Source organism: Parasteatoda tepidariorum, chromosome 1 (genome assembly GCF_982258835.1).
Source record: "Parasteatoda tepidariorum strain Cologne lab strain chromosome 1, Ptep-v5.0, whole genome shotgun sequence".
NCBI lineage: Eukaryota > Metazoa > Arthropoda > Arachnida > Araneae > Theridiidae > Parasteatoda > Parasteatoda tepidariorum.
In genome coordinates this window covers 60189851-60210351 of record NC_141755.1, presented here as the reverse complement: position 1 = coordinate 60210351, position 20501 = coordinate 60189851, and the positions used below count along the sequence as shown (strand labels likewise).

The window sequence follows — 20501 nt, the reverse complement described above, 5'->3', positions numbered from 1 at the left end:
TCTCGATTGAAAAATAACAAAAGGAAACTTCAATTATTTTGATGATCTCTTAAAGTATATAGGTTTGATATCTAAGCAGATCTACCCAATTTGTTTGGTTTTGTGAAGATTACGATTTCTATATTTTAAGTATAAAGAATAAAAAAATATATCCCTTTACATAGAAAATTTTTCTAATGAATAAAAAATTAGAACATCTATGAGTTAATCTAATGCTTATGTAATGTATAAGCATTAATTCTTCAAACTTCTTCATTCGTGAAAAAAGGGAAAACGCATTTCTTATAAGTTGTATATTTGTCCAAAATGAAATATTAATAATTGAGTGTAACATTTTGCTCCTTTGTACATAAACTACATTCCTCGCAAAATATATCACTTTATTGTATGGTTTAGCCGTTTTCGGTTTTCTTGGTTGCCTTTTATTTACTTTCCCTGACAGCGGAAATGGAGGAAATAAATAACAAATAATATAATAAAACACAAAAAATACATATAAGTATTTTTTATACATTGCTTATTCAAAGTAGTTTTTACCGTGTATTATAACTTTACTTTGTAAATTTAATAAAATAGGCTCTATCTTTATATCGTTGCTTAATATGAGATTTTCTTCTTATGTGTATAAGATTACTACGCAATTGAGTGAAAAAAAAACAACAAAACTTTTCCTTATTTTAAGTTAAAATTTTTTCAAAAGGAAAAGAAAAAAACATATTAATTTTCTTAAATATTGTTCGAAAGGGACAAATTACGGAATTTGTATACATATATATCGAGTTTTTGACTGTCTTTGAGTCAAATGCCATTTAAGAAACCAACTGCGAAAGTGTTTTGTTATATTTATCATGTTGATTGTAGAACAATAAAAAGAATTTTTAAAATTTAAAATGTTTGTAGAAAAATAATAATAGGAACAAAACAATTTACCTCATAGAATTTTTTAATCTTATAAGTAATTATAATATTTAAAAAAATTATTTATGCTTTTCAGAATAGAATTATCAGGAAAAAATAGAAATGTAAACAGAAACGAAATATAAAAGGAGGAGTAAGAAATAAAAAGAAAATGAAAGGAAAAAAAGAAACAAAAAGAGGCCTAGAATAAAATTTAAGGAATGGAAATTAATTTTTCAGAGGATAGAATTTATTTAAGGATAAGTAAAATTATTTTTAGTTAATAAACAAATTTTTTTATTGTTTTTGGAAAAATTTTAATTTCTGATATTTAAGGGTAGTTTTTAAAATTTATTATTTTTTATGAAGATCAAATAAAGCTAGAATAAGTTTCGGGTCATATTTTTTTTAATTCTTCGAGGTTAATTAAAATGCAAAAATGCAAGAATTACTAGAGTTAAAAAACTGATGCATTAACTCAAGTTTCAACTCAATTAAAAAATCAGATTAAAAAAAGTGATGGAGAAAAAATATAGAAAATAAACGGAAATCGATAGATAAAACTATAAAATATTAAAGTAGCTTTAAATTATGTAATAAATTTCTTAATTTTTTTATATTATTTCTTTAAGTTTTAAGAAGTGAAAATATTTTTATAAATCGCAAAATGCAGTATATAACTTACTTCAAATTTGTATCATAACGATAGCTTGTTTTATTGAATTTTGAAAATCTTACTTGTTTGTAGCAAAAAGTTCTAACTATTGCGTGCAGTCAAAATATTGTTTCAATAGTCTATATATGTGTAAAATATCTAAACAAAATAGTGTCCGAACTAGTTCTGATAGCACTTCCTCATTTGAGAGTTTTTCCGCATATAACATATGCTTGAGGAGAAACAATTATACAGGTAGTTTGCTTGTTAAAATGACGGGGGAAACTAGATCCTAGTTTTACGAATTGCACGTATAACAATAAATAATACAATGTTAAAAATATTTTTTTTTAAATGAGCTGAAATTATAATAAAATTTAGTTCGTCATGTTTTTGAACAGTCAAATAATATTTCTTTTAATTCTACAGTCATTTATCATGTTTTAAAAACTAAAGTCATGTAAAATACAACATTTCATTCGTCATTAGTTTAAACTGAGGACTTTTTGTTTCTGAATAGGATAAGATTGGTGCTTTTTTGAATATTAAATTTTTCTTACTTAGATTTTTTTTTACAAAATATGAAAAATATCTTTTTTATCTCATACGTAAATTACTTTAGGTTTTTGTCCTCAATTTATAGACTTTATTTTAAATTCTCCTGATTTAAATTTAATGTCTAGTTTAAATTTAAAGGTTTTTAAGATAATTTCAGTTTTAAAAATTGTTGAATGATACATTAATACATAAAAAATGTATAAGTATACCAAAAATGTTCTTTTAAGAAATTAAAAAAAAATAGAACGTAGAGTGAATAATTAAAAAGACAATTACAAATATTAATAGATAAATATTTCATAACATTTGTTTTAAAAAATTAGACTACCTAAAGTAGTATCGTAAATAAGTTCTCGGGTGAACACTAAACAACACTACTCAAGTTTTATTTTTTTCCCATAAAATATGTAAAAAGTCTAAATTGTATTTTTATTTAATTATTTGTTCTCACAAAATGTCCATTATTCAATTGTAAAATGATATTATATCCTAAATATTCTAATTTGAACATTAGAAGTAAGATAATGTAATTTTGTTGTTTGATAGATGAATTAATTTGTACTATAAAATTGATTTTGTTTTTGTTGTCGTAAAATGCAGAGGTCAAAAGAGGTTTGCTTAAGTGATATCAAAACATTGTTACACAAAATTTGTATATTAAAAACTAATTAAGTTTCGAATATATTAGAACTTATAACATAATATGAATGGACTCTTTGAAGTGCAAAAAATACTGATAGCGATATCATTTTTAAATTAAACTATAACAGGAAAAAACCTTAAAAATAATTATGCTGTAATAATAAATTTGAATAGGCTATCACACAGATATTTGCGTAGAATTAGTTTCGACAGTACGCGTTATATTTTGTTATTTAAAATTAGGATAAGTGACAAAAAAATCAATAATATTTTGAATCTATGAAGTAAAAATATCAAAAAAAGTATTCAAGTAAAATGTGATATGTACATAAAATTTTTCAAACCTAATTATAATTAAATTAAATTTTATTTTAAATTTCTTATTAATTTAATTACTTTTTTTCGTTAACTATGGATTTAACAAACATGAACAAAATATCCAAACTGAGATTAAACAAATATTAGAATGTAATTTTTTGGTTTTTGCAAATAAAACAGCTAATAAATAAAATTAAATAGAAATTAGAGCTATGAAAAATAAATCAAAAATCTATTATTTATGATAGGAAATAAACTAAAAATCTTTCTAAAAAGAAGTTTCAAATAATTGAAAAAATGTTAAATTTTCTTATTTCGAGAATTTTAAATAAAAATTAAACCTTTAATTACAATTTCAAAGCGATCCTTAAAAAAAAAAAATTAATATGGCTTACTCAAATTAAAATAAATATTAGACAAAAACAAAAAAAATACACTTACCTTTAAGAAAGAAGAGCACCCCGAAAAAATGAAGAATGTTCATCCTGATACGAGGAACACAACAAAAGTTCTCGGAAAACTTCCACGATTTTTTTTCTCGTTTTCCTAACTCTCTATTTCAAAAGAACATCGCCGCTGAAACTTCGCGTCAAGTGACACTGACTGAGTTGTTCGTGCCGCAAGAGGCTACGGTAGCCACGCATGATGCCAAGCGAAGACAGAATAGTCGCCAAAATAGGACTTCGAAAAATATCTCGCCAAAAACCAGCCGGCACGCGAGACTCGCATGTCGTCTGCTTCAAGCATGCGCAATGAGGCGAATAACACGCGTTTCAGACGCGGGCTTCCTTAACGTCATTATCGTGAAGAGGCTCGTTGAGGGTTATTTGTTTTGTCAGTTTCAGTTTGGATGCTTGCATTGTCTCCCGGCGAATATATTGTATTATCTTTCAAAGAAAACGTAACACATTTGTTTCGAATAAATATTTAAACAGTTATGTATAATCAGAAATACAATAATTATTGGGATTTTCGTTTGACGGGTGTGATTTATAATAATTATTTTTGTTACTTTTTCGGAGCGCTATAGGTGGCGTCTGTTTAAACATTAAATAATTTTATTTATTAAAACACAACTGCTTCAGTGTGATGGACAATTATTTAAAATTGTTTCGTAAGAAAATTTAATTAAAATTTTTTCTGGTTTGCTTTTTCTGAAAACGTAACTTTAAAACTATTTTAACTCGTCCTTAAACCTTGTATGACCTATGATTGTTAAAGTTCAATAGCAATAAAACTATAAATGCTTAAAACTGTTTCATGAAATTTTTTATTTTGATTTAAAATTATTTTCTTTGTTTCACTTTTTTTTTATTAACTTGACAATTATTTTAGACAGGTTATGTAAGCAGTGAAAAAATAAATACGTTTTCCAATAAATTGCTCATAAATTTAATCTAACAGATTCCATACGATTTTTCAAAAAAATTGGAATAAAATGCTGTAGAAATTGATAAGATAACTCCCTTATATCTAAGAGACATAAATGTAATTTTTTTTTTAAAACTAGATTAAAACATGTAAAATACTTGGAATATTTAATCCTGTTCTATTTTTCATAATCGGAATATCTAAATATCTTATGCTCTAAAATTTTCATAACTTAATTTCTAGTTTATACTTTTTTTGCCATTTTTTCCAATCTACACACCTAAAGTAATAATATTTTTAACGAGAAATATTGACAATGGAGAAAATAAATAAATTTTAAAATAAATTGCAAGTAAATTAAATTACTTGTGAATTAAATAAAGCATATTCCATGGGATTTGCCAAACAATTTGAATAAAATTATATAAAAATTGAAGAGGCATTTTTTTGATATCTCCTAAAACATAAAAATTAGAAAAAAATTTAACTAGATTATAACATTTAAAATATATGAAAAATTATCACTCTTCTATTTATGTATGATGGGAATATCTAAATATTTTACATTCTGAAATTCTTATCTTAATTATAACTAAATTTTTTATAGACATTTTTTACAGTAAATTGTATAGTAATAATGCATAATATAGGAGAAAATACATAAGATTAAACGATGCTGAGAAAAATAGTTATTTGTTATTGGAAACAAACTCAATCAGAGAGGCGGATGGGTGTGAAGAATTTGTTTTATTATTATAGAGAAGATCAAACTTAATGAAGGATATATTTTATTGATTATTTTATAATAAACATACGAGTATATAAAAATCATTTGACCAAAAGAATTCTGTTGTATTCTGTTGTGTCACCACATATGGTCCACATGTTGTACCAGCCGTGAGCAAAAGGTTAATTTCAAACGCGTCAAGAATACACTGGGGAAATTTTTTTTCTTCTGTTGCATAGCATTTTGCACCAGATATTAGCTGATTGCTGATTTCAAATCTGAGATCGGTTTATAACTCTTGTTAAAATGTACGAGTTTAAAAGCGTTATATATAACAGGGAGATGTGTAAATGTTTCAAGGGACTTCTAGTACAGTTAGATTACATCAGAAGGATTGAGACTGCATATCCTAGAAATGTCCTTATACGCCACTAGGGACGCTGCCTTATTATGAACTGAACTGCTTCTTCGTGAGCTTCGGAACTAATCATAAAAGAAAAACGTCCTTAGCCGCTCACGATGACATTTCTTAGCATGGTTTACTATTCAATTTCAATCCTGATGATGTGCCTTAAGCATTATTTTAAACTAGTATATTTCAACAAAAAAACAGACTGAAAATGTAATTTCAAAAAAATCTGTGGCTTTAGGAGCAAAATTAATTTCAGATTTGATGTACCCACACTCTAATTAGGCAAAATCAGTTATTTGTATCCATGAAACAAAAGAAATTGTTCAGCAGTGATATTAAATTACAAAAATAAAATTATGAAAAAAAAAAACATTTGCATAATTGAGAAAACTAAGTGCATTAATATCTCCGCTATTCGCACCAAAATCAATGACAATTATTTTCACTCATTTTTACGAGCTTAAGTGAAATATATTAAAAATGTTTTTAGTAGCAATGAATCGTTTTGAAATACCTATGCTATTGATGTTAATATTATTGCATTATATTTTCCCTTCATAATGTGAATAAAGTTATTATGGAAATATTTCAAAATTTCATTTCCATAATACTATTACATAATAACTGGAGTCAAAAATTTTATACCATATAGAATAGTCTTGCGTTTCATATAAAATTCTCTCTCATCATTGATATCTCTTAGAAAATAAATTTCGGCATTGAAATACAATTTGCGTTCACTCAAGTTATGTAGTGCATTATTAAAGGTATAGCATATTGCTGAAAAACAAGTTTTGTTTCGCTCAATTGTAGCTTATTCCATTTGTTTATTTTATCCATAGAATATATTTAAAAAAGCGCAGTACTTTCTTTCATTATTTTCATAACAATGAATATGACTTTATTTCGCAATATTGCTAGCTTTCTTAAAAGAATAGCTCGTCAACTACAGCGACAGAACATATGCTTTTTAATAAGAATTAAAACTATAAAAGATTATGATGGAAAAAGTATTTCTCTTTATTGTATTTAATTAAAATAATTATTTCAAGCTTCGTAATTTTACTAAGAACGGAACTGAAATTGAAATGCAAAGTAAGGGAATTCACTTCACTATGACAAAAATTAAAAGCAAAATGTAAATTGAAAGGTTCAGCTAAAAAATGAAACTAAAATTAATTTAAAACGAATTTTTAAGCTGAATGTAGTAAATTCAAAAATTTAGAGTTTTACAAAACTTCTTTCCATTTTAGGTTAAAACTTTATTCTTTTTTTGGTCGAATACACTGTAAAAAAGTCTGAATTAAATTACGGTAAAAAGTACCGGCACTCAGGGTGCCAGTAATTTATAGTGCGAAATCCATTTTTAACGGAATATATTAAAGAATAAAGCAAAAATCTGATAAAGCGTAATTTTTACAGTAATAGTAACCATAAAATCACTAATAAATAAACATTACTGTATAACAATTTGCGGTAAAAATGGATTTTATAAATGATGCATATCAACTGCCAGTATTTTATACCGTAATTTGATCCAAGATTTTCTTACAGTGTATAAATTATAATTTATAACGATCCTCATTTTTCTCTCTTTCATTTTTATTTGTAGGGTGAAAAATAAAACTGTTATTGATATTTAAATCTTTAAAATATCTTTCATTGTTAATTTTCATATCGAGATGAAAGGAAAATTTAAAAGAAAAGTCGAAATTTCTATTTGCGTCCTCTTCTAGAGACTATTTTAAAAATGCTTTTCCCAGTTGGAAAAGAAGTGACGTTTTAATTTTTTGGGGTGTTTTGAGAATGTAATGTGAGATTGTTTTTATGACAATGCGTCTAGTTTGACGACACTTGCCACGTGTATGTTTAGTTCCAGAGGGAGAAAGGAAGGTTTATTTTTACACCTGAAGATATGTAATATTTTTACGATTGTGACAGCTTTGCAAGAGAACAATTCACCCTGTTTTCAAATTTTACTAACCCTTTCTAATTTCAGTAATTATGATTGAGGTAATAAGGCAAGAATAGTTACCACTAAGTTACCGTAAGAATAGTTACCACTTTTAATTTGATATGCAATTTGTTATTGACTAGATGTAACAGATAAAGCACGTTTTAATAAAATTGGTAACAATATATTAGTTTATAGGGAATGCATAAAAAATTTTAATGTATAATTCCTTTTGCAGTTTGAAGCAGTTATAAAATTTATCTTATGACTAAAAGAAAAATAAAATTTATTAAGTTTCTTCTATTTTTTAAAACCTAATGGAATGTGGTCATTATACTTATCACAAAAAAGTGGTCCTAAATTTAAAATAAATTTCAAATTAAACAAACTGAATATTTTTATCTTAATCCCAAAAAGGTTTCAGTACATCCCTACTCGAAATAAGGTTGAAGAAGGTTAAAGGGTTAAGAAAACATTTAACGTTTTAACAACATCATCGCGATAAAATCCATTATTTTATTTTATTTTATAATTGGCGTTTTACAGCAGACCTGATTCTCATTTTACGACTATTAGTGTTCAACTCTGGTGCGTTGTAATTTTCAAGGCCAACTCAGAAGACAATGGAACTCCTGAATCAAACATTGGAACTAACTAGCCTTCACAGAGGACTTTTTGATAGAACTAAACCGCATTTGCTTTACGTAAAGAGGGAAAACAGTTGGCCCGATAGTAAGTAGATACTATGTATTGTTGGAAATATGAGATTTTAAGAGTTATATTTTTAAAAATTTCAAAATTTTGATGTAAAAGTAACAAGGAAAGGTCATCGAAGTTACGGGTTAAAGAAGTATGGAATGTAGGAGATGCTTCTAACTAAGACTGTTTTTCGAAGACGCAGCTAAAACAACAAATAAAGCTTTTCTTAGATAATATGCTATTTTCATAACTGCTGTAAGTTTGTAACAATTATGGACCGTTAGGTCAAGTTTAGCCAAACTGAAAATGGCATAAAACATCAATATAGAAAAGTCACAGTTTCGTGAGAATTTGTGATCTAATTTTTCAATATGTTAAAAGTTACTCCAACACTGCAATATTAGGGCTCATAAATATTTGCAATAAATGGGAATTTTTACTGACTATTAGAATTATTTACTCATTGAATTATTTTCTCAATAATTGTGTTTCTCTCGATTTTCTTTTCTATTTTAATCTTTGAATTTTTGAGGCATTTTTTTCCTTCTTACTTTGACTCCCCTTATGGGGTTTCAGGGCAGTCAGTTTTTTTGTTGTACCACTGATTACAGAAAGGCTCCAGTATGTTAGAAGGGCAGTGTGTCCCATGAAGAAGTACTGTTTTTGTTAACATGCTTATTTTAGAAATTTCGTTTGGTTTTAATTTAAGTTCTCCGATATTAATTTAAATTATTTACTCATTTTAATAGTTTTCATAAAAATAAAAAAGTCTCACCAAATTGACAATTTAAAAACAAATTAAAAATTTAAGTTATTTATTTGACTGTTCTATAATCAAGATACATATGCTTGGTTTGGTGGCATATGAAGTTTGAATTAAAGTTTTGCCTCAAGTGTAAGCTGTGACTTTTTCCGCATAATGAAAGACTTTTGAAAACACTGTTTCACAAATAAATAAAAAAATTTAAAAAAAAAACATAGCAATAGGAAATTAAAAAATGACAATATACAAAATCAAAAACGAAAATTGAGAGAGTCTTGCTGCAGTTACTTTTATTTGAAACAGTTAAACAAATAAATAAGAAAAAAATAGAATTGCCATAAAAAGCATGGAAACTAGCTCAAAAGAGTGGTTAACAGTTGAAAAGAAAGAAAAGAAAGAATAACTGGGGACAAATTGAGGGTAACGTAGAAATGTTTTGCGTGCAAGACAAATAAAGTCGAAGTATATAATACATATGGGGGAAAAGCTTACTTATTGTAAAAGTTAAACTTAAGTATACACATTTTAAACAAGCGTATTTTTTTTGCTTGATAACAGTCTTGATATCGCAGTGCTATATTTATATTGAACATGGATTTTTTCCAAAATATTTACATTTGCATGAGAAATCCAATTTAAAACTACATCATTGAAATTACTCAAACGCAGCTCATAAAATAAAACAATATCTATAAACTTGGGATCAAATATTACAACCATGTTAAATAAATCTGCTAATCATCTATTTATTTACACTAACTGATATATCATGCATGCTCATTTAATACTTTACTTAATAAAATATATTGTAAATCTATTATTTAATTTATTTCTCTTTGAACAAAAAATCTAACATAAAAATTATTCCTTTTCCCCCTAAAAATGAGACTTAGCTGTGGTTGAGCAATGATGATAGTCAAACATGAATCAAAGGACGAAACAATTTCTATCGTCTTAGATTTATGTACCATATCTGTGCTAAAAAGATATCATCTAAAACTTTAGTTTAACTAATAAACCCTGATATACTCTATGTCAGACAACATATAATATAGATTATTCAAAATTATTTATATTTATTCCTAAAATTTTTCCCCAAAACTTTCTTTTTATTTTTAGTCAGACACTAATCAAATAATGAAACAATATTTATAAACTTGGACCTATAAACTATATCAGTGATAGAAAGCTTGCTTATCATTAACATATCAATTCTTATATATGTTATATGCCTATTTTACGTTACACTACATAAGATATGTATTATTCATAATTATTTGCATTTATGAACAAATTCGCATCTAAAATCTTGTTATTAATAGTTTGATATAAAACAAATAATGAAATAATATCTTTCCACTTGAGCCTATAAACCATACCAGTGCTTGAAAGCCTGCTAATCATTAATATATCAATTCATACATACACTTTATGCTCATTTTATATTAGACAGCTTAAATATTAACAGTTCAAAATTATCTGAAATGTGTACTGTTCAAAATCTAATCTTAAACCTATCCCCTTATTTCTAGCGCAAATCAAATAACGAAACAATATTTATCAACTTGGACTTATAAGCTATATCAGTGATAGAAACCCTGCTTATGATTAACATATCAATTCCTATGTATGCTTTATGCTCATTTTATGTTAGACAACATAAGATATGTATTATTCAAAACTATGTACATTTATTCCTGAAATCGCATCTTAAATCTATTTCCTTATTTCTAGTCAAACACAAATCAAATAACGAAACAATATCTATCAGCTTGGACTTATATACCATATCATGTCAGAAAGCCTACAATCATCTACATATTAATTCTAACCTATATACCATACACATTTTATGTTAGACAGCGTTTTAGGCGCCAAACCGCATGGAACCAAATAACCATAACATCATTCCCCTAAAACATATCATAATGATGAATGTTAATGGAACAGAGACAATCATTCCCTCATTAGACCTTTCACCACCTGGCAATCAACTGGCCAATGCCAATCATTCGTAACCACCCACCCACTGTAAGTAAACACACAAAGTGGTTGTCTCTGACAAACAACTACTCTCCCTTTAACCACCCGCTCTATGGATAGACAGGCATCCATTCGGTCAGAAATCCGTGACTCAGCATTTCTGGGTATTTGGGGGAGTTGTTGCTTGCAATTAGTTCCTAATGAAGCCTCTGCCAGAGAATGAACTGGTCAGAGCAGATCAATCCCTTGACATTCATTACACTCATTGGAGAGTGAAGAATGTGGTTATTCCGAAGAGGGTGGTAGAGTAGAGACCTTCCACCTGTTCCCTGACATTAGGAATCGACTCCTGGGTGCAATGAGAAAGTTAGCTTTTAGCTTAGATCGTGGAATAGAAATGCAGGGAATTAATGTAAATATTTTAATTTCGGATTGAGCTATTAGCTGTAAAATGTAGGTAAAGTTGTAGACTTAGATACTAGAATTTTTAAGTCCGTAGCTTTCATGATATTAGTTTTTTTATAATTAAGTACATAAGAAAAACAGAATATTAAATCATTTGAACGAAGAAAAATTTTGATTAACTTTCGTACTGTATGGTAATTATATTTCAGGTTAAAAAAGTTTAGTTTTTGTTAATAAAACCAAAATATGAGGTATATAAACCATTTATTTGGTAACTTTTCTGATAGTTTTATAACGGTTTACTGAAAATTCCGGATTTCACAATTATTGCTTATATAAACACACATTTTGTCAAAAATACAAAAGTGAAAAGTAAATTTAGCCGAATAAATGCTTTTTATGTCGTGATTTGTGGTATCATGATACTAACGAAATTTTACCGCATTTACAAAATTTATTACACATCATAAAGTCATAGTTTCTTTTTAATTTTACCAAAATCATTATCAAAGCGTTTCATTAAAAATTACTGAGCTTTTTGATGTTCCCATAGAGCCAGAAACAGAATGATCATACATTTATTTCCATTCATTTTGATCAAACTTTTTCCACAAACGTTTGAAAAAGTAGAAATTATTTTTGAAAATTACGCTTATTCTCTAGCATATTACATAAAAATTTCTTTATATGATTTATAATTATTGAAACGTTACCTTCTGAGTAAGATACTTTTATTAATTTTAAAACAAAGTCTTGTTTCCATTCTCTATTTAATTGATGGATGCCTTTAAAATGTGTTTATTCCATTTCTGAATAAGTATTTCATGAAAATAAAGTAAAATTTCAAGTTAAAAAGTAAATAATTTGGAATGGTTTAAATATAAGCCCACAAGTCTATGAATAGTAAGTTTTGCTTTTTATTAATCTGTAAAAACTGAGCAAATTGTTAATGCAATAATCTAAATAGTAATATAGATAGTGTATTTTATATTTTAAAAACTAGTCAAAAACAAGATGTAAGTATTAAAATTTTAAAAAAATTAATTTTTCATGCAAAAATTCACAAAACTCAAACTTTTAATTTCATGTAACTGGTAATAATTTCGAAATGTTCAATATAATAAAGTATTTATATTTTGAACTTAGAAATTATGGTAACTCTATAAAAAGTTTCTGATGTAAACAATTTAAAGAATATGCTTCAGTATTGTGATAATTATCAAAAGAAAAATGCTTAAATTATCATATAATTATCATAATCTCAATTAAAATTTAAAAAGGGGCATTGAACTAAATTCTATAAAAGAACATCTCAACAATTACTTTCCTAATTGTTATTTTAAAGTTAAATCTTCTGCAAAACTTTTTCGGTGTAATAAGATTATGTTTATTGAAAAGTATGTGAAATATTTTGTCTTTGGACAAAATATTTTTGGTCAAAATACTTAAATATCATTTTTGGACTTTTTATTTCCTATTTGTATATCAAAAACATATTTCAAATTTTCGTGCAAAAAAAATTAATCTTGTAAACAAATCGAAGATGAAAAACGAAGAAGAAATTATATTATTATAAAATAGCTATATAAATTCTTCAATATTTCAGCATGATGTACAATTTAGAAAGCAATTTTTTTTCTGAATTATTCATTTATTTAAAAAACAGAATTGAAATTTATAGTTTTAAATGCTTGTTAATTAGCTCACTATTAAATACCGGGTTGTTTATTGATCCATGCTTTTGAAAATTACGAAATGTGCGAAGCTTGTTGTATTGTTTAGTAAAGGAATTATTTTTCCTCACAAATTTAAATATTCTTTACTAAGTTCGTTAACAGATGTCGTTACTGAATGAGTAAAACATAAATCAATATTTTCTGGTGCAAACCAAATTTAAATATTTGTACGGACGGGAATTGAGCAAGGTTTAATTTGCTTAAACTTTTTTATAAGTTTGATTAAATTAAAATAGTTTTCTTTTTCTAAGCAAAGAAGCAGGAACTTAAATGTGTATATATCTTTTCCGCAGAGTTTCTAGTGAGATTAAGAAGAAACGCGAAGAATATTTTAAACTTAAATTTGAAACTACTAATAAAGGTTAGGTTGCAAACTGGTTTCAAAATTTTAAGAAAAAAGTTTCAGAACTGCAAATTAACAGCGTCTGAATAAGAGCATCGGCTAGTCAAGCAGTAAATATCAAGGTTTAAACTTATGCTATCAAAAATAAGCCCTCTGACCTGCGAAATGTATTATGATATTGATAATACAATTAGGCTCCAATCTTAATTTCATGAAAAGTAGCGAATTTGATTTTCTAAATTTATTAAATATTTTTTAAAGCTCATTTAAGGATTGTTTGTATATTTTTTATTCTACTATTCTAATTGAAGTAATTTTCAAATTTTTAATAGCTTTGGCTTGATAAATAAAAAACTAAATTCAAAAATTTGATAATTGTTCGTAACTTATTATGTATTTAAAAAGCAATATGAATTTTTAAAATTTAATTAAAGCGAGGCTTCTAATGTTTGATGCAAGCACTCTCTGTTTATTTTGAAATCAAGCAATTTTATTTTTAAAAGTTAAGTAGTTTAAATTTAATTTACGTAATCCATGTGAGTTATTAATTATTCAGAATCTAGAATGGCTAAAGTTATTTTTCATTTTTTTCTTTAAATTTTATACATTTAAAAAAAAGGAGTTACAAAAGTGTAAATCATTATTAAATTGTTCAAGTTATTAAAATTTAATGTTTCATTATTTATTTATACATAGATCGGAATTTATTTAAGATAATTAAGGTTTTCTTGCTTTCGTTATAATTTTAAATTTAATTTCTAATTTTTATAATCTAGTCTTTATCTGAAGGTTAAGAAAAAAGGATTCATTGTAATTGAATTAATAAAAATAAGTATGGATTTAAAAAAAAAAATTGTCGAAAAGCTAAATTAGTTTTTAAACCTATTTGAATTATTTCTATGGTGAAAACAATTAAAGAGTTCTGACAACTTCATTAAACTCTTGGGCAAGCAGAAATAAATGTGAGCTTTAATAAAATATTTAAACTTAAATAAAATGCATGTACAATAAAAAAAAATTCTTTGCGGAGGCCTATATAACACTTAAATAATAATATATAAAAATCAATTACGCGAAACAAAAAAGCCTAAGTCTGCTTATCTTAATAGTTCAGTATTCGAAATTTTTCGGAAAAATGGTTAAATAATAATTTGTTAATTTGTTATTTTTTTCAAAAATTGATGGTTGTTTAAACATATTCGTGGTTGTAAATGGTTAAAAAACCGTATCGTTCTGTGGTTTTATAATTATACTAGTTGCAACTGTTTGAAAACCGTAAAGGTAAAAAAAAATTTTACTTCTGTGGTTACTCTGCCGAAATTTTTACAGTTGATTGGATGTGCAAACTGCTGCCGAATATTTTACTATAATTTTAGAAGAAAAAATATAACAGGTTTAAGATTAACCTCCTTCAGTGGGTACCTAGAAAAAAAAATTTTTAAACATATTTCCTGTTAAAGCTGAGAACAATTTTACACGTGATCTCACAACAGAATAAAACTTTTCTTTAAGAAAAATGGGGAAATAAATAATTTTTATTACAAAATTTAATTTTCATTCATAAAATATGCTACCTAGAATATATTATTTAAATATTTGGGCAAAAATTTTCCAATAATAATACAAAAGACCGCAAAGTATTTTATGTCGGTGCTTGTAGACTTTGTTGTATTGCTTGAGTATTGTCTTATTCGAATTTTTTAATTTTTCGTTGGGAGAAATATTTAGAAAAGAAATTATTCTTTTCCGATTTTTCCTCAATAACATTTCATTTTTACAGCAGTTTTACTTTATTTTAGTAAATTCTCATCGTGAATTATGCAATGCTGTAAGTTAAGAGCGTGAATCATTAACAACATCAAAACAAAATATAATTTTTTTTAACGAACTAATTTCCAAGCGTAGGTTTCAAGTATGTTTAAAGATTAGGATCTTAATTAAGAATTTTAGTAATTTCTTAACATGTTGCACTATTTAATTAATTTCATAATAATTGTTTTTAAATAGATTTTTTATTTTGTCTTTTCTTTGCGTTAAACTTAGCCTATTTGTACAGGAACTTTAATAAATTTAATAAAGAATATAACTATAATAAGACAAGGTATTAGATTATGTAAAATTTGCAAATTACTTATAAGTTTAACACGATATAAACACTACACTTAGTCAAAGTTTTTTTTAACTGCCATTACGTCATACTGTATCAGAATAAAAATAAAAAAGAATAATGAGAGAAAGATATCAAAAGCATTTTTTTAAAAAAAAGAATACTATGGATAACATTATATTGGAATAGTTTTTTAATTCTTCTTTTTGAACATTAGCTTTTGAATATGCCATATGCATAAGACACAATACTTTTTATACTTATTTCTGGAAACAGGAAGTTTTGAGGCACTATGGCTGATTCTGATACATTCCTTATTTATATAAAAACTTTAAGCAAACTTCGGAAAGTTGACTATTCATTTTTATAACCATCTCTCTTTTTTGGTAAAAATAAGCCAGGTGTCCGCTATTGCATTGAACTTCAGCAAAGTAAGGGTCAAGCAAAGTTTATACGACTAACATAGAAAGCGTTTTCACTCAATCGAGGTGTACAGAGTTAAAAAAAATGAAAAACTCTGAATAACCTTTGATCTAATGATCGAACGTTTACGTTCTACGCTTCACTCTTAAAGATTCGAGGGGATGACTTCAAATATGCTAAATAATTAGTGCAGACGATATTTAAATTTACGAAATCAGGCACAAAAATGTACATTCTGTGAATGAATAAATCTCCTTTTCGACGGATTCGAATTATTGATACGCCAAATATAGGGGATAGCCCCCACTCTGGGAAATATAGTACCATTAGTTTGGTTGGAAGAATGATTAAAGGTTAGGTCCCTTTCATATTAACTTTATTTTTTGCACATTTCGACATATTTTGAGAATTTTGTAAGCTAATTGAAAAGTTTCGGCACATAATTATTAATTTCATTTATCCAAACATAATTCCATGCAAAAATAACTTTTAGTAAGTATTTATTACTTTATTTAATAATAGTAGCAGAATTTTGAATTATAAGGTATGCTATTCTTTATTTCATTTTAAAGATTATAATTTTACATGGAAAAATACAAAACCTGAGAGACATCGGTTGAATAGTTGTTGAGAAATTAATTTGTTTTTTAAAAAAACACGCTTTTTATGGTCTGTTTGCATTCATTTTTAGACGTTTCAATTATTTCATATTAATTTCAACCTTAGAGTAAAAATTATATTTTTTAAACTTTCGATTTACTGCAAAAGTAATTTAATATTGATAGTAAGCAATTGTCTTCTGTATCACTTGCAATAAAATAACAGTTTCCTACTACCTACTATCTTGCTGCAAATTTCGTGCTTAGATCAAAATTTCGTAAAATCTAAATCATAAAATTCTTAGATCTAAACTATTCAGTCTTGATTTCAGGGCAATAAACGTTTTAACAAAACACTAATTTAAACTTACAAAAAGAATATTATAATATACTAGCTGAATGCTGTTTTTTTGCACTTGTTATTAAAAGTAAATAATCAAAATATCGGTATTGATCAGCACTATGAGATCATGCATAAAATTGACAGACATATACGGACACATTTATTGCCGCTAAAAAAATACCTCATATTTGTCTCTTTTCGAGAACTTTACGTTATTAGATTAAGTAAAACACGTTTTAAAAATTCATTTGATTAATATAAAAATTTACCATATTCAGTGCAATTTGGCATGATACTGCGACTTGAGGTTAACTCATCATAGTAAAAACTTACCACAATCAAGCGATTTTCTCCAGTTATTATCCATTTAATATACCCTTAAGCAGGGACCGCGCTAAGGATTCCAAATTATTGGCCATTTAATTTGCCAGATATCAAAAGTATTCACCAAATGCAAATCTTAAAAAATTTTCATGATTAATTTTTTTCCCTCAGAAAACTATTTTACGCTAGTTTGAATTATGCTTATACTATTTGGACCAAATTCTATTAGGTTATGCAACGTATCTACCGAAAATTATAGTAATCGAATAAAAAATACTGATTTGTATTAAAAAATTAATTTTTCATTTTTACGAAATTTTAATTTCGTCCCAGAGGAAAAAAATCATTCGTCAAAACACATTTTTAATTTCCAAATTTGCGATTTTATTGCATTTGGCGAGGTACTGAATGCTTAGCGAAGGCCCTGCTTATGAAACGTTTTACCTGTTTTTTTAAGAAATCCTTAAGAAACATTTTTACGTCAGATGCTTACATTAAATAACCAAATTTTAACATATTTGCTGCGTATGTATTATTACGTATTTATACCAAATATCGGTGCATATTAATCTTACCTCTACTACCATAATACGAATAATACCCATTACCAAAATTATTTCTGCAGCCTAAGTATGAATGAAATTAAAGTGATTTTTTACGGTTCATGAAACGAAAAGTTCCTCTTCTCCATTAATTTTACTTTCTATCACATGATTTACTGTATTTCAATTAAAATTTCAATTCACTTTTCCATAAAAACAGGTTTCCAAAGTGTTACTATAAATAAAATAAGCACATGCTCTCAGATAAATTTTTAAATAGTATTTCAGTGACGTAGCCCTCACTTGTTATAGTTGGTGATACAGAATTTACTGCCATGAAGAGTAAAGAAAAATTAAGAATGTACAATAAATTCCCTTTTTAATAAAACAGAGCTATGAGACGAACGAAACTCAGTGGCAAGACAACCCATAGAAGGCCAATGCTTACTGTGCCCATAGCAGCTTTCTTGACTTTTGGGCTCTGGGGTGCAAGAGCAGATATTTCGATTGGGTGTTCAGCCTAACGTGGAACTCCCGGTGTTCCCAAGCATGCTTGGTACTCATTTTATCGACTCACTGAAGGGATGAAAGACTGAGTCTACATTGCTCACCCCGAGAATCGAACCAAGGACCTGTGGGACGACAGCGCCAAACGCTACCACTCAGCGACCGGACGTCGAGCTATGAGACTAGCAAAGTAAATTATATATGGTAAATAATAGAAAAAAAACATAATGTCTCAATGTTATGCTTGAAAAAAAATTATTTTTCCTGCATCCCTCTCCGAGGTATTATATAATATTTTTAGGATTAATATGTTTTAGGATCCGAGTGCAAATTTCATGATTATAGCAGAAGGAATTATATAAGAGACGCACTCGCAGAAGCGCAAACTTTTTCTTTTACTCTTATAGATTATTGAACAAAAATATAAAAGACATGCGAAAAAGTAATATATATATAATTTGTTTCTTGTCATTTAAGTATTGCAACAGTCTGTTATCTCGTAGAAAAATTTCTGATCTTTCAGGAACGTTAGTAGTCGTTAAGTCGAAATTGGGTTGGTTGTTCAACGATGGGTCTTGAAATAAAATAATCTTTCAAGAAGAACCGTGGTGGATCAGGGGATAGAGCATCAGCCATCCAATGAGGTAAACCGGGTTCGAATCCCAGTGATAGCTAGTCAATACGAATTCCGCACTCGGCTCACACCGATCACAATGTTGACGAAAAATATTCTCAGTGGTAGACAGATCATGGGTTAGAATCCCCTTACCATCAGGCTTACAGTGGGAAGTTTTCGTGAATTTCTACTCCATGTAACGTGAGTACGTAATAGTTCCATCAAAAAAGTCCTCGACTAAGGCAAATTTTTCTCAATACTTGATCCAGGAGTTCCCTTGTCTTTTAGATTGGGTTCAAAATTTTAAGGCTACTGATTCCAACAATAGCAGTCGTAAGTCCGTAATTGGGTCGGCTGTGCAGTGACGATTATAAAATAAAATAATCTTTCACGAAAGAGATATTTATTTCCATCAAGTACTGAAGTCATTAATGAATATAAGATATTATTAGGAATCACGAACCAGATATCTTCTGTTGACAAAAAAACTTTTTCTAATTAAACCATGTTTTTCCCCAATCATAAAATTACAAAGTTCTCCACCATATGAAAATGTCTGAATTACTAGAAAACGCTTATTGATGATAATAAGTTTCTTAAGCATTATGAACAAGCATGTAATTCTTGCTGATTAGATCTGTCAGACACTAATATATTTATAAATATCTGAGATATATCTGAGATTTACAGTTTTTATATCTTATCTTGTTTCTCAAAATTCTTCTTAAAATATTGCATCAGTCTATCTGGAAAATTTTTCTAATATTTAAATAGAAGGCATAATTATTTCCATAGCCTTTTTAGAATCAGCAATAAGCAGTCAATATTCTATTAGAAATCTTCTATCAGGTACCTTCAGGGACAAGATTGCGATCCATAGGTATATCGTAATTTCCATCAATCGTAAAACCAACATTCTTCAAAAATATATAATTGCGCGGTTTCAAAAAAATCATTTCTAATACGGATATCAAAGTTTCTTGAGCACACTGTAAAATATAAACCTTCAAATTTCCCGATCAAACTTTCTTCGTTTTTTGAAGAAATCATTTACTGGTATATGTTCTGAATGAAAGTTTCTTCAGAGTGTCAGGAGGAGTGAGTGTCTTTGAGGAAATGAATTTTGTCAACAGTTAAAAAAAATAATTCAACATATTAATTTAAAAGAAAAACGCACATCGCAGTGTCTAATGTATCTAATAATCGTTCTATCGTGGTACTACATAGATGAGTCAATGTCACCTTAATAGCAAAATAAAGACAAATACAGCATAGAGATAAATTATACCCATACCTGAAGTGGGATCTGTACTCCGCATCTTCTTGGTTCGAGGCCAACTCCTCGTCCACCAAACAGCAGGTAGGCTTATTTCGTCACTTTATTTTCGTTATTCTAATCTTCATCCTAGTTTCATCATTCTAATCAACAATCTCCCACAATGCACTACGATGAGGCTTCCAGTTGAAAAAACATTTTCGTCATACATTTTGGAGTTCCGTTTCATCACAAATCACGTAATTTGTGACGAAATAATTCTAAATATTAACGAAATATAACTAAAGGATTGCTAAATCGC

At 27.4% G+C, this 20501-nt stretch overlaps 1 protein-coding gene across 1 annotated transcript in view; it reads right to left on the bottom strand.

Annotated features, from left to right (window-relative positions):
* Positions 1-3696, bottom strand: part of LOC107440209 (uncharacterized) — a 288195-nt gene extending 284499 nt beyond the window's left edge. The window contains exon 1 of the mRNA XM_087165238.1: positions 3512-3696. Coding sequence (XP_087021364.1) covers positions 3512-3554 — 43 coding nt within the window. The 5' untranslated portion in view covers positions 3555-3696. The remainder of the gene's footprint in view (positions 1-3511) is intronic.
* Positions 3697-20501: the final 16805 nt, after the last annotated feature.